The sequence below is a fragment of the Salmo salar genome, chromosome ssa13 (genome assembly GCF_905237065.1).
Source record: "Salmo salar chromosome ssa13, Ssal_v3.1, whole genome shotgun sequence".
Lineage (NCBI taxonomy): Eukaryota > Metazoa > Chordata > Actinopteri > Salmoniformes > Salmonidae > Salmo > Salmo salar.
The window spans coordinates 22,556,916-22,571,339 of NC_059454.1; the positions used below are offsets into that span (position 1 = coordinate 22,556,916).

Sequence of the window (14,424 nt, forward strand, 5' to 3'; positions counted from 1 at the left end):
TTGTGGAGTGGTTGAAAAAGGAGTTAGTGACTCCAACCCAAGTGTACGTAAACTTCCGACTTCAACTGTGTGTAATATATATTTATTAAAAACATTTCTAAAAACCTGTTTTCGCTTTGTTATTGTGTGTAGATTGCTGAGGATTTTATACACTGCTCCAAAAAATAAAAAGGAACACTTAAACAACACAATGTAACTCCAAGTCAATCACACTTCTGTGAAATCAAACTGTCCACTTAGGAAGCAACACTGATTGACAATAAATTTCACATGCTGTTGTGCAAATGGAGTAGACAACAGGTGGAAATTATAGGCAATTAGCAAGACACCCCCAATAAAGGAGTGGTTCTGCAGGTGGTGACCACAGACCATTTCTCAGTTCCTATGCTTCCTGGCTGATGTTTTGGTCACTTTTGAATGCTGGCGGTGCTTTCACTCTAGTGGTAGCATGAGACGGAGTCTACAACCCACACAAGTGGCTCAGGTAGTGCAGCTCATCCAGGATGGCACATCAATGCGAGCTGTGGCAAGAAGGTTTGCTGTGTCTGTCAGCGTAGTGTCCATAGCATGGAGGCGCTACCAGGAGACAGGCCAGTACATCAGGAGACGTGGAGGAGGCCAACAACCCAGCAGCAGGACCGCTACCTCCGCCTTTGTGCAAGGAGGAGCAGGAGCACTGCCAGAGCCCTGCAAAATGACCTCCAGCAGGCCACAAATGTGCATGTGTCTGCTCAAACGGTCAGAAACAGACTCCATGAGGGTGGTATGAGGGCCCGACGTCCACAGGTGGGGGGGTTGTGCTTACAGCCCAACACCGTGCAGGACGTTTGGCATTTGCCAGAGAACACCAAGATTGGCAAATTCGCCACTGGCGCCCTGTGCTCTTCACAGATGAAAGCAGGTTCACACTGAGCACGTGACAGACGTGACAGTCTGGAGACGCCGTGGAAAACGTTCTGCTGCCTGCAACATCCTCTAGCATGACCGGTTTGGCGGTGGGTCAGTCATGGTGTGGGGTGGCATTTCTTTGGGGGGGCCGCACAGCCCTCCCTGTGCTCGCCAGAGGTAGCCTGACTGCCATTAGGTACCGAGATGAGATCCTCAGACCCCTTGTGAGACCATATGCTGGTGCGGTTGGCCCTGGGTTCCTCCTAATGCAAGACAATGCTAGACCTCATGTGGCTGGAGTGTGTCAGCAGTTCCTGCAAGGAGGAAGGCATTGATGCTATGGACTGGCCAGCCCGTTCCCCAGACCTGAATCCAATTGAGCACATCATGTCTCGCTCCATCCACCAACGCCACGTTGCACCACAGAATGTCCAGGAGTTGGCGGATGCTTTAGTCCAGGTCTGGGAGGAGATCCCTCAGGAGACCATCCGCCACCTCATCAGGAGCATGCCCAGACGTTGTAGGGAGGTCATACAGGCACGTGGAGGCCACACACACACACTACTGAGCCTCATTGACTTGTTTTAAGGACATTACATCAAAGTTGGATCAGCCTGTAGTGTGGTTTTCCACTTTAATTTTGAGTGTGACTCCAAATCCAGACCTCCATGGGTTGATAAATTGGATTTCCATTGATTATTTGTGTGATTTTGTTGTCAGCATATTCAACTATGTAAAGAAAAAAGTATTTAATAAGATTATTTCTTTCATTCAGATCTAGGATGTCGTTTAAGTGTTCCCTTTATTTTTTTGAGCAGTATATTTTTTTAATCCATTTTAGAATAAGGCTGTAACGTAACAAAAATGTGGAAAAAGTCAAGGGGTCTGAATATTTTCCGAAGGCAATGTACATGTATAACCCTTCTGTGATAAACTCTGGAATGCAGGATCCGACCGTTGCTGTCAGAGAGAATGACTCCAGGTCTGTGATACGGTTGGCCCACTAAGGAAACTTCTGTCAGTGACTAGGCCTACCATTTCTTTACACCTGCTAGGCTTTGTCAGTGTGAGTTTCACCATTTCAAACATACAGGCGTATGACAAGGACTAACTCTGTCATGGACTAGTCAAGGCCTTTCCTACAGTTCACACACTCTAGCTACAGCTACCCGAGCATAGCCTGGTCCTGTATGTGCTTTACAGTACACCTGTAATGGGCTTGGCCCACTTCACCATGGCTCTGTGACAAAGGAGCTCTGACATGCTGGAGGCCACAGCCACTGATGAGGCCCTGTTAGAGCCATTGTGTACCTCTCACTGCCCCATGGGCTGTGACCAATAAACTTAGACAACTGTTTTATTTTTCCAAACTGTAAATTGCTTTCATAACTTGCAGTGCACACACACTACACAAACCATTAAGTACCTTATTGTATTTGTCAATTAAAAAAATGGTCAAACAAAAATTGCTTCTTAGCAAAAGAGCAATTTCTCAATCAAGAATTTGCCTAGGAATGTCTGGGAGTGGAAAACTACAAACTAGCTGTTATTGGCAGAGAGGTTTGGAACTCTTAGTCAATTAACAAATGTACCACCTGGTGATGTCGCCAGGCAGGCCAAAACTCCATCCCACGCCGCCTTTTCAAACTGCTTACACTAAAAGGGCATTATCATTTTCACACCATTATTCCAACCGTGTATTTATATATCATTTTCACACTTTGAAGACACTGGGCCTTTTACAATAGGCCTCAATCCAAAACAGGAAGTCCAGACTTTTGGTCAGAGTATGCTCAACACCCAGTAGAACTGGTTAGAGGGGTGTGCAGTTACTGTCCTTATCTCAGCGAGAGCAAGCTTCATTCCACTGCCATGGTGTCAGCACAATCACTGCATACAGAAGCACAACAGTAGATTTTATCTGCAGAGCAGCGTGCACCCTGCCAAATACCAGCGCACACTCAACTCTGTATGTGTGCAAGACCTGATTATACACCATCTTAATAAAACAGAACTGAGCTAGTGTGAGTCAGAACCAAAGAACTTCCAAGAGTTTGAGTGACAGACCTTGATGATTAGTAGCCGAGTAGGACCAGTGTGCGTTGGTGTTTATTAGGATCCCCATTAGCGAATGCCTATGGTGACAGCTGGTCTTACTGGGGTCCGACAACAAAAATTAGACTTTAGAATTTATATACATTAACATGTAGGATGCGTGTGAGAGCGTGCATCTATCAGTTACACATAGATGTGCGTGAGACAATGGAATTTCTCCCTTATCAGCACACAGATTAGCATCTGTCCCTCTGCCATCTGTGTGGTGCCAGGGTAGACAGAGAAAGTTGTGTAGATAGAAAGAGGCAGAGACTGAGTAAGAGAGACAAGCTTGAGAGAAGAGAGCAAGAGGAAGCCAGTAGCAGAGAGAAAGAGCAAGAGAGAGTAAGTGAGGGGGGGAGACCAAGAGGGAGAGAGACAGCACAGGACCAGATTAAACTTCCAGGCAGGAGGGCCACATGACCGACAGAGGGAGGGAAACAGTGGAACAAAATTTTTTTTTTTTTTATTTATTTTTTTAAAATCACTGAGACGTTCCCCTCTTTCTATCCTATACAAGAAACGCTCCAGCAACATTCGCATAGCACCACAGAGTACACTGAACAACATAGGACTGGCACCACCCACGTGCCCGGCTGAGGGCAAAATGTGCACAGTAGCTGAGGCTACCATGCACTGTTGTGGGTGAATGAGGCGTCGGGGTGACGGAAGGGTAGAGAGCATTTTTTCCTCATTAAACTCCAGAGGCTTGTCTGGGCCCTTCAGACAGTGTACTAGATGTGTACTAGTAAAACAGGCCCTTTATAGGCCATCTAGTACATGCTGATGAACCTCACTTAGCTAGTAGACTGTATTGCAGCACAGTCTAAGTGGATCTATGTTCAATCTCACATGCCTGTCCATAATTAGATTACACAGACACCCACCCACATTAGGTGCTATATCCCTCAAACTCAACTCTGGACCTGGAGGCCAGTTCCACTGCATTTTTTCCCCCATTGTGCCCCTCTAATCAGGAACTGATTTAGACCTGGGACACCAGGTGTGTGCAATTAATCATCAAGTAGAACAGAAAACCAGCAGGCTCCAGACCTCATTGGCTAAGAGTTCAGCACCTCTGTCCTATAGGATGCATGCCAAATCATATGAACGTCAGACACGTCCATGATGGCAGAATCATAACGATGACCAAAGCCAGGTGACTGGCACCAAAAGAAAAGCTGTATGGTCAAATCCACAGAGTAATATTATGAGCCAGTCCACTTGACTACCTGATAAATTAACATATGGAGTTACACCCAATCAATCACTTGTAGACCACTATCTGATTGGTCAATAACAGTGAAAACACTACCATTTCTAATCAATTACTTAAGGCACCAACATGTGACTCAATCAATGGGGCCACTTTAAGCTATAATCAATGCTTCTAATAAACTAGGCTAAAAGTCCTAGGGAAGAACCAGAAAGCATCAGCGTTCTGATGAAAACCATTGAGCAGGGCAGCATCTGTCAACAATGCCATTTATGAGGAACAATCTGCTAAAACCGATAATACAAAAAGCCTACATAGAGAGAACCGAGGAAGAAAATGGTAGTGGGAAAATGGAACCTTGAATGGTGATTGTTGTTGTAGCAAACTGTCCACTAGAGGGAGTGTTTGCAAACAGCTATGGGAAAACAGTAGGCTATAAAATGAATGATTTACTGTTCCACATCTGGTGTCCAATTATGGGTCATACTTTGCTTGTTTGAGGAGATATTGGCTTCCTCGATTCCATGAACACCTACATGGCATCATCATCCCAGTGAAGAGCTGAATCTGTCTCTCAGGGCCAAGCGTGTCATTGCTTGAACAACGTTGAAAGGCCCTTCTCTGAATAGGAGGGAGACACAGCTACACTCCTGAGATTTCACTTTGGGATAACTTTTCATGGTCCCATGAGGTAGGCCAAGCAAGCAACATTCTCACTGACACACACACCTGAAAGAGCTTCATCAAGGCCACAGGGCCACCACACCGCTCCCAGCATGCATCAGCACGTTTCAGCTGCTTCCCGTCAGCAACCCTCCTGTTGCACAGCAGGGGGTTTACCCCTCATCTGCATACTGCTGGGACAAAACTCTAACAAGCACTCTACCCTATACTGTCTGACTGCTTAAATACAGCCCAATATGGTAACAGGAAATTCTTTTTAGTATTATATGAAATTGTATTCACATAGGCTATCCAGCACATTTGGATTGTTATATGGGTTTGTTTGTGTCTGCACTAGTGACACTAGGTCCATGAGGAGGCTAGTCATGGTTACTGACTGTCGTTCATTTAAAACTATGCTTCCTGTGAGAGAGAAGTAGTGATAATCCCGCACTGCAGACTTGAGGTCGGAAATAATTTGTTTGTGATTTTCCAGTGTCTAACACACTTAGATCAGGTAGTCTTTCCTTGTTTCAACAAGACCGTAAGAATAGTCACTGTAGTCTACAAAGGCCTCTTGGTCAATGGCAGTGACAAATGCTTGTCAATCTTACAGAGCTCTAAACCATTTAAAATTTAGTGGAAACCCATTTACAACTTAGTAGATTCCCATTCCCTATAGTAGTCTAGCTGATTGACAGCGCCCCGTAGACATCACCATTATGCTGTCATGAAGTGTGAACGTTCACTGACAGCATAAGAGAGAGGACTGTGAGAGCCATGCATCAGCCCTCTAATGGAAATCACTCTGAAACCAACCAGTCGAGTAGGACACCCATCAGAGAGATCCAGAGGACTCACTCACATAGAGGCATGTTGATACTTAATGTGATGTTTCATAGCAGGCCTTTAGGAAAAATAGACTCAAGTGTGTTAACTTCCCAATCTATAATTGTCCAAATTAAACCCTTAGCTGCATTACTATAAAAATATATTTAAAAAATGTATTAAAAGGTTGAGCAGATCAAATAGGTCTTCATAGTCACAACTGCAGTGAAGTGCTTGAGCATCAGGACACTTTATGGGCAAAAAAATATATATAAAAACGGTACAGCATCTTACCTGAAGTTCACACCAGGCAACTTCCACCCAGGTGTCGGTATCCAGACCTTTATAAACAGTCTTGAAGGACCCTCTCCCGAGCTCGATATCGAACTTGAGAAACCGTCCCCCAGGGGACGTGGAAACAGCTTTCATCTCAGCCTCTTCCTCGTTCTCCTCGCTAGCAGTTCTGACAGTGTTTTTACTGCCGTCGGTGGATGTAACATTCAATTTATCCACAGCTTTCTCCTTTTCATCAGCACTGGCACCCTCTGTGGCGCCGTCTTTCTTCCCCCCATGACTCTCGGGAGTGGAACTCTCCTGTGGCCCCAACCGAGCCCCCCGTGTCCTGTCAACTATCGTGCGCAGGCTTACGTTGAGGATTTTACTCCTGTTGTCACATTCTGGCACCTCAAAGGCCTGCTCATCAGAGTCTGAGAACCACAAACTTCTCCTGATGAATCTTTGGCGCACGATCCGCTGATAATTCGATGGAGGATATGCACTAGGGTCACTCCCACCTCTCACGACCGTCGAAGTGTCCATATTAGTGACGTTTCCGTCTCTGATAGTCTCATACATATTTATGTTGAGTTCACATTGCGAATTGGGAAGAGATGGGTATTTAAATCCATCGGGCTCAGCACCCGATTCCATGGCGATTTAATTGTTGAATCACTGACTTTTCCAGATGATTACCATGGCTATTCCCGACGTGAAGATGGAGTGGGGGCCGAATATCTGCAGCGCACGCCCGGTGACAATTCTTCAGCATCGGGGTATCAACGGAACGATGTCAGCGTGCACATCAATCTAAAACAGAAGCAAAAAAAAAAAAAAAAAAAAGTGTTGAAAGATTTAAAAGGAGTGGAAGCCAAAAGCATTAACATGGACTTGCAAGGTTTATTTCTCAAAATATATAGCTAGATCTAAACCAAATGTTGTTTTCTGCTTCCTGGCTCAGTCATACAGACATAGGAATAACTAGCAAAAGTTTGAGAAATTAAAATGCCAGAGAGGAAAGATGACACTGAAAAACAAATGGTTGTAAAAGCTGGCTGAAAGGATGTATCTAGCCAGATAGCTATTTAATGAATGTAAACTACAGCATTTAGCAGGTGAACATAAAATAAAGAGCTAGCTAGCTAGCTAGCTAGATAAACAACCTGGAGATAGGGGTACACGTAACATGGTAGACAAATCTGGGACACTACAATTAGTATAATATGTTACATATTCAAATTTGTGGCTGTCCATCATCCATTTCGTATGATGTTACGAATTACAATTCTTCTTATATGGTACAAATTGCAATTCATACAATATGTTAAGAATTTGCAATATGTATGATCTAATACAAATTAAAACATTGTGGCTAACTTTAGCTGGGTGGCTAACTAGCGGTTATAGTTAAAGGGTTAAGGGACGGTCTAGTAGTTGCAAAGTATCAACAAAAAAAGTTAAGTAGTTGCAAGCTGCAAATTAGCAAACATTCTAAAGTAGTCTGACCACATTTACATGCACACCAATATCACATTATTATACTCAAGTATTTACAATACCTCAAAAAAAGCTTATTCCGGTTATGAGAAACCCGGATAAGATGCCTGGGATATGCTGATCTAAGACGGGATACTGTGGCATATAAACATCTTATCCCGTTTACTGTTGTTTTTAAAGGTCTGCACAGGCTCAGTTTCCCATATCATGGGGTGTTGTGTGAAGTCCATAATTTGCCTATTAGAATTAATTTACATTACGTTTCTGCTTATCATTTTTTACATGTCGTATGCTATATTATAATTTCCGACATTTGGTAGGCCATTTGTTTGTCAACTATAGTTTGATACATGCAGCTACTCTGTCATAACTTCTTGCCCCAGAAGACTAAATAAAGTGCTCACCAGAATAAGGTCTTAAGTCAATAGAATGAATGCATTAGTAATCTTGTTATCACTGGTAAAATTGTCTGTTTTGTTTAGGGACCAGGGAGAAAAATGGCAGTAACTCCAAAACAGTGGTAAGATTAGTCCTGTGCAAAACGTCAGTGTCACTGGTTAAGGAAATTAAAATCTGTGAAAAACGACAACACGTTTCTGATAAGACCTCAGTTTGTCTTGGGTGCATATTTTGATTGGTTGAAAACACACAAGAAAGTATTCAGACCCCTTGGCTTTTTCCACATTGTTACGTTGCAGCATTATTCTACAATGGATTAAATACACGTTTTTCCTTCTTAATTTACACACATAACGGCAAAGCAAAAACAGGTTGACATTTTTGCTAATTTATTACAAATATAAAAAACAAATGAAATACCTTATATACATAACTATTCAGACCCTTTGCTATGGAGACTTGAAATTAAGCTCTGGTGCATCCTGTTTCCATTGATCATCCTTGAGCTGTTTCTACAACTTGAGTGGAGTCCACCTGTGGTAAATTCAATTGATTGGACATGATTTGGAGAGGCTCACACCTGTCGACACAAGGTCCCACAGTTGACAGTGCATTTCAGAACAAAAACCAAGCCACGAGGTCGAAAGAGTTGTCCGTAGAGCTCCGAGACAGGATTGTGTCAAAGGAAAATATCTGGGGAAGGGTACCAAAACATAACTGCAGCACTGAAGGTCCCCAAGATCAGTGGCCTCCATCATTCTTAAATGGAAGAAGTTTGGAACAACCAAGACTCTTCCTTCAGCTGGCCACCCAGCCAAACTGAGCAATCGGGGGAGAAGGGCCTTGGTCAGGGAGGTGACCAAGAACCCGATGGTCAGTCTGACAGAGCTCTAGAGTCCCTCTGGGGAGAACCTTCCAGAAGGACAAGCATCCTTGAAGCACTCCACCAATCAGGCCTTTATGGTAGAGTGGCCAGACGGAAGCCACATAACTACATGCAGGCTGTTTTCCCAAAAAGGCACCTAAAGGACTCTGAGAACATGAGAAACAAGATCCTCTGGTCTGATGAAACCAAGATTTTACTCTTTGGTCTGAATGCCAAGCGTCACATCTGGAGGAAACCTGGCACCATCCCTACAGTGAAGCATGGTGGTGGCAGCACCATGCTGTGGGGATGTTTTTCAGAGGCAGGGAAACTAGTCAGGATCGAGGGAAAAATGAACAGAGCAAAGTACTTAGAGATCCTTGATGAAAACCGTCACCAGAGCGCTCAGGACCTCAGACTGGGGCAAAGGTTCACCTTCCAACAGGACAATGACCCTGGAGAGAGAAGAAAAAAAAAAAAAAAAAGCTGTGCTCCCCATCCAACCTAACAGAGTTTGAGAGGATCTGCAGAGAAGGGGAGAAACTCCCCAAATACAGGTGTGCCAAGCCTGTAGCATCATACCCGCGAAGAATCGAGGTTGTAGTCGCTGCTTCAAAAAGTATTGAGTAAATGTTTTGTTATACATTTGCAACATTTTCTATACCCGTTTTTGCTTTGTCATTATGGGGTATTGTGTGTAGATTGTTTCTCATCAATTTATACCTTTTAGAATAAAGCTGTAACATAACAAAAATTTGGAAAAAGTCAAGGCGTCTGAATAATTTCCGAATGCACTGTACATACCAGACACATTCAAGGGTTTCTTTATTTTTTACGTTGTAGAATAATAGTTAAGACAAACTATAAAATCATGTAGTAACCAAGTGTTGGAACGCCAAGAGTGTGCAAAGCTCTCAACCAGCTTCATGAGGTACTCACCTGGAATGCATTTCAATTAACAGGTGTGCCTTGTTAAAAGTTAATTTCTGGAATTCCTTGAGCCAAATCAGTTGTGTTGTGACAAGGTAGAGGTGGTATACAGAAGATATCCTTATTTGGTAAAAGACCAAGTCCATATTATGGCAAGAACAGCTCAAATAAGCAAAAGGACAGTCCATTATTACTTTAAGACATGAAGGTCAGTCAATCCAGAACATTAAGAACTTTGGAAGTTTCTTCAAGTGCAGTCGCAAAAACCATCAAGCACTACAATGAAACTGGCTCTCATGAGGACCACCACAGGAAATGAAGACCCAGAGTTACTTATGTTGCAGAGAATAAGTTCATTCGAGTTACCAGCCTCAGAAATTGCAGCACAAATAAATGCCTCAAAGTTCAATTAACACAGATCAACATCAACTGTTCAGAGGAGACTGCGTGAAACAGGCCTTCATGATCAAATTGCTGCAAAGTAACCATCACTAAAGGACACCAATAAGAGACTTGCTTGTGCCAAGAAACACGAGCAATGGACATTAGACTGGTAGAAATCGGTCCTTTGGTCTCAGTCCAAACTTGATATTTTGGTTCCAACCGCCATGTCTTTCTGAGACGCAGAGTAGGTGAACGGATGATCTCCGCATGTGTGGTTCCCACCATGAAGCATGGAGGTGGTGTGATGGTGCTTTGCTGGTGACAGTGTTATTTAGAATTCGAGGCACACTTAACCAGCATGGCTACCACAGCGATACACCAGCTCATCTGGTTTGCGCTTAGTAGGACTATCATTTGTTTTTCAACAGGACAATGACCCAACACACCTCCAGGCTGTGTAAGGGCTATTTGGGAGAGTGATGGAATGCTGCATCAGATGACTTAGCCTTCACAATCACCCGACCTCAACCCAATTGAGATGGTTTGGGATGACTTGGCCCGCAGAGTGAAGGAAAAGCAGCCAAGCGCTCAGCATATGTGGGAACTACTTCAAGACTGTTGGAAAAGCATTCGAGGTGAAGTTGGTTGAGAGAATGCCAAGAGTGTGCAAAGCTGTCATCAAGGCAAAGGGTGGCTACTTTGATTAATCTAAAATATATTTAGATTTGTTTAACACTTTTTTGGTTGCTTCATGATTCCATGTGTTATTTCATAGCTTTGATGTCTTCACTATTATATGTCCAAACTTGACTGGTACTATACACAAAAGTACATGTAGACAAAAGTATGTGGACACCCACAACGCTCTGGGGCTGTTTTTCATGGTTAGGGAAATCTTAACGCTACAGCATACAATGGCATTCTAGACGATTCTGTGCTTTCAACTTTGTGGCAACAGTTTGGTAAAGCTCTTTCCTGTTTAAGCATGACAATGCACCCATGCACAAAGCGAGGTCCATACAGAAATGGTTTGTCGAGATCGGTGTGGAAGAACTTGACTGGCCTGCACAGAGCCCTGACCTCAACCCCATCGTACACCTTTGGGATGAATTGGAACGCTGACTGCGGGCCAGGCCTAATCACCCAACATCAGTGCCTGACCTCACTAATGCTCGTGGCTGAATGGAAGCAAGTCATCGCAGCAATGTTCCAATATCTAGTAGAAAGCCTTCCCAGAAGAGTGAAGGTTGTTATTGCAGCAAGGGGGGGGGGGGGGAACTTCATATTAATGTTCATTATTTTGGAATGAGATGGTCAATGAGCAGGTGTCCACATACTTCTGGTCATGTGGTGTACTGTCTGCTTGCATAACAGTGTCAAAGATAAACACATTACACACACATTCGTTCAAGAGACGCTGAAAGAAATTACTCCACTCCTGTAGAAACAAAATTAACTTGTTGTATAATTTCACTGCAAGAAATGCATAGTTGTGCAGGAATTATTATTACATGTGAGAGGTTGTAGTCCTACAGTCAGTGTTCATATTTCAGTTACTATTCTATTTAACCCATATTAACTTAAATGAGGAATATTCTGTTTATTCATGGATAGAGGAGATTCAGACACCCAACCTTTGGGATTTTTACATTACATTACGTTGATGCTAGACATTGGTTATAGGCCCACCAGTTCAACCACCCTTCCTTTCATTTTTTGGTCTTAAGTAACCTATCTTATGTAACCATACCAAACACCACATCATACAAATTGAGTGTTCAGGGTTTTCGTTTACCATGTTACGTGTAGTCTTAGAGACCAGGCTGAAATAAAATGTAGCCTGATAAGATTCACATCAGCAAGAGCTTGTGAAATAATTGACAATGTGATCTAGTTAGGTAGCTACCCGTTGAGAAAACATAACACCCACTGAAAATGTAAATACATTAGTGGTAATTTGTTTGGAGCCTAACGTAACTCGTTTGAACAGGCAAGGAAGCTGGCTGATGATGCTAGCTAGCCGACTGATGCTAGCTCCAAATGAAACAACGTTGAACCCAATGACAGTATATAGGAAGGTTGAACCACGACGAGACAGCAAAACGAGAACAGTTTATCCGTCTAACCATAATTGCTTATTTTCGTTCCATATAGCTGTTAAGTCCAAGCTGTAAATAATTATAAACGAGAATACTGTAGCCAATTCGGACGGAATGTCACCAACCTTGCTTCCCGGCCTCGACTCATCCGATGTGGGAAATACGCGTGCGGTTTATCTTTCTGCAGGTTACCTGCGCGAGTGTCTGTCATACGACTTTCAGAGGCGATGAATCTTCAAGAGTTGTAATGCTGGTGTCCGGGTAAATTTCCTCAGTATTTAACTTGAAACGTTAATAGGTCGTCAGTGTTTTCCATCACAAAATAAATCAGCCCGGTAAATGCAACTACTGTCTACTGCTGCGAGGTCCCCTTTTTACAGGTTCCACGCCCATAGTAATGACTGGAGGGCCACCCAATTAAAGCGCACGTTCAGCTTGCGACAACAGAGGAGGCGATACGTGTTGACCCAGCCCATTTGCTTCGTCCACTAGTGAAACGGTATATCCCGCAACAACAACAACAAAAATACCTACATTGGCTATTGCAGTTGTTCAAAAACGCTACTTCTTTAGATGTTTTTATTTTATTTAACCATTATTTTACCAGGTAAGTTGACTGAGAAGACATTCTCATTTACAGCAACGACCTGGGGAATAGTTTCAGGGGCGAGGATGAATGAGCCTATCGTAAACTGGGTATGATTAGGTGACCGTGACGGTAGGAGGCTCAGATTGGGAATTTAGCCAGGACACCTGGGTTAACACACCTACTCTTACGATAAGTGCCATGGGATCTTTAGTGACCACAGAGAGTCAGGACACAGGTTTAACGTCCCATCTGAAAGACTGATCACATGGTATTCAATTTATTTTGAGCTGTATGGGCAGGAGACTTCATTTTATTAAAGACAGCTAGTAGCTATTTCCTATGAAATGATCTGGTCTACATCTCTCTCTCTCTCTCTCTGTGTGTGTGTGTGTGTGTGTGAGTGAGAGAGAGACCTTAATAGAAAATGACTTAAGTAATAGTGAAAGTCACCCAGTAAAATACTACTTGAGTAAAAGTCTAAAAGTATCTGGTTCTAAATGTACTTCAGTACAGTGGTGGAAAAGTTACTAAATTGTCATACTTGAGTAAAAGTTCAAAGTAAATGTAGACGAGATCAGAGGTAGTAAGGACGACAACACATTATATTGATAATGGCGTGAATATGACCATACTGCTGTCCTGCCTGAGCATTCAAAATGTAAAGAGTACTTTTGGGTGTCAGGGATGTATGGGAGTGAAAAATACATATTTTATTTAGGAATGTAGTGGAGTAAAAGTGTGTGTGAGAGTGAGAGAGAGAGAGAGAGAGAGAGAGAGAGAGAGAGAGAGAACAGCAAAATGCAAAAAAAACAGTCTCCCATAGCCTTCCTTGAGTCACCACTTCTCTCTTGAGTCAACTGACTGACAGAACTGTGAATAGGATGAAAGATTAATTATGAAATCTGATTACCCTAATCCATATAATAAGTGATGTTCTTTTGTAAAACTGTGAGTCCCTCCCAGCATCGAAGCTAAATGAAATGTACACCTTATCATTCCTTGGCTTGGTGTTGGCTCAAGATAACTACAAAGAAAATAGATTACTGTAGATGCATCACCACCACACACAGGGAACCTCAAACTCCAGATTGTAAATTTTAAAAAAAACAAGAGAGGATCAAACAGACATGTATATATTGAATATGCATACTTGAAAACAAACATGGTTGAAAACAGTCTTCTATTAAGTTTTCTAGACAGTCTTTACATAATCTACTCTTCTGGACACAGAAGTGACCAGAGGGATGCATACTTTCCACTGAACCCTACACTAAAAGAAAGACCTGCAAGAGTGCACCCTGTGCATTAATTGCAGTAGGCCCATCTATGATAACAAACATAGCAAAACAAATGAGTGCCTTTCTCATTGTGAAAATCATTAACCTAACCTGCAAAAAGACAATCCCCTCAACTCTCCTCTGATTTAGGTTACCCTGTAGATATGATTAATGAATAATTTAATAATTAATTTGAGTTCCCTGCTCTAACTAATATTACATACATCATTGTTTGTATAATTAATTTATATAATATATTTTTTAAATGTACTAGCATGATCATAAATATACACCCAGGCCTATGTTTCAATAATAATGTATTTTATTTGTAGACAACAACCCTGGACGTTGGTCTTCAAATGTGGTATTTTCAATCTATGTAGCTATGCTGAGCAACTTTTGGTCCCCAGGCAAGCTAT

The 14,424-nt window shown here is 42.6% G+C and overlaps 1 protein-coding gene across 11 annotated transcripts in view; it reads right to left on the reverse strand.

Annotated features, from left to right (window-relative positions):
- Positions 1-12,537, reverse strand: part of LOC106566616 (serine/threonine-protein kinase WNK2) — a 96,225-nt gene extending 83,688 nt beyond the window's left edge. For 8 of the 11 annotated variants that reach the window (XR_006758514.1, XM_014134798.2, XM_045693055.1 and 5 more), the window contains exons 1-2: positions 12,265-12,537; positions 5,984-6,775 (exon numbers count right to left, since the gene is read on the reverse strand). Coding sequence is in view for 10 of the 11 variants with exons in the window: in XM_014134798.2 (XP_013990273.2) it covers positions 5,984-6,619 (636 nt within the window). In the remaining variant the exon portion in view is untranslated. The remainder of the gene's footprint in view (positions 1-5,983; positions 6,776-12,264) is intronic. The other 3 variants (XM_014134807.2, XM_045693054.1, XM_014134803.2) reach the window with 1 other exon arrangement.
- Between the last annotated feature and the right edge of the window lie 1,887 nt (positions 12,538-14,424).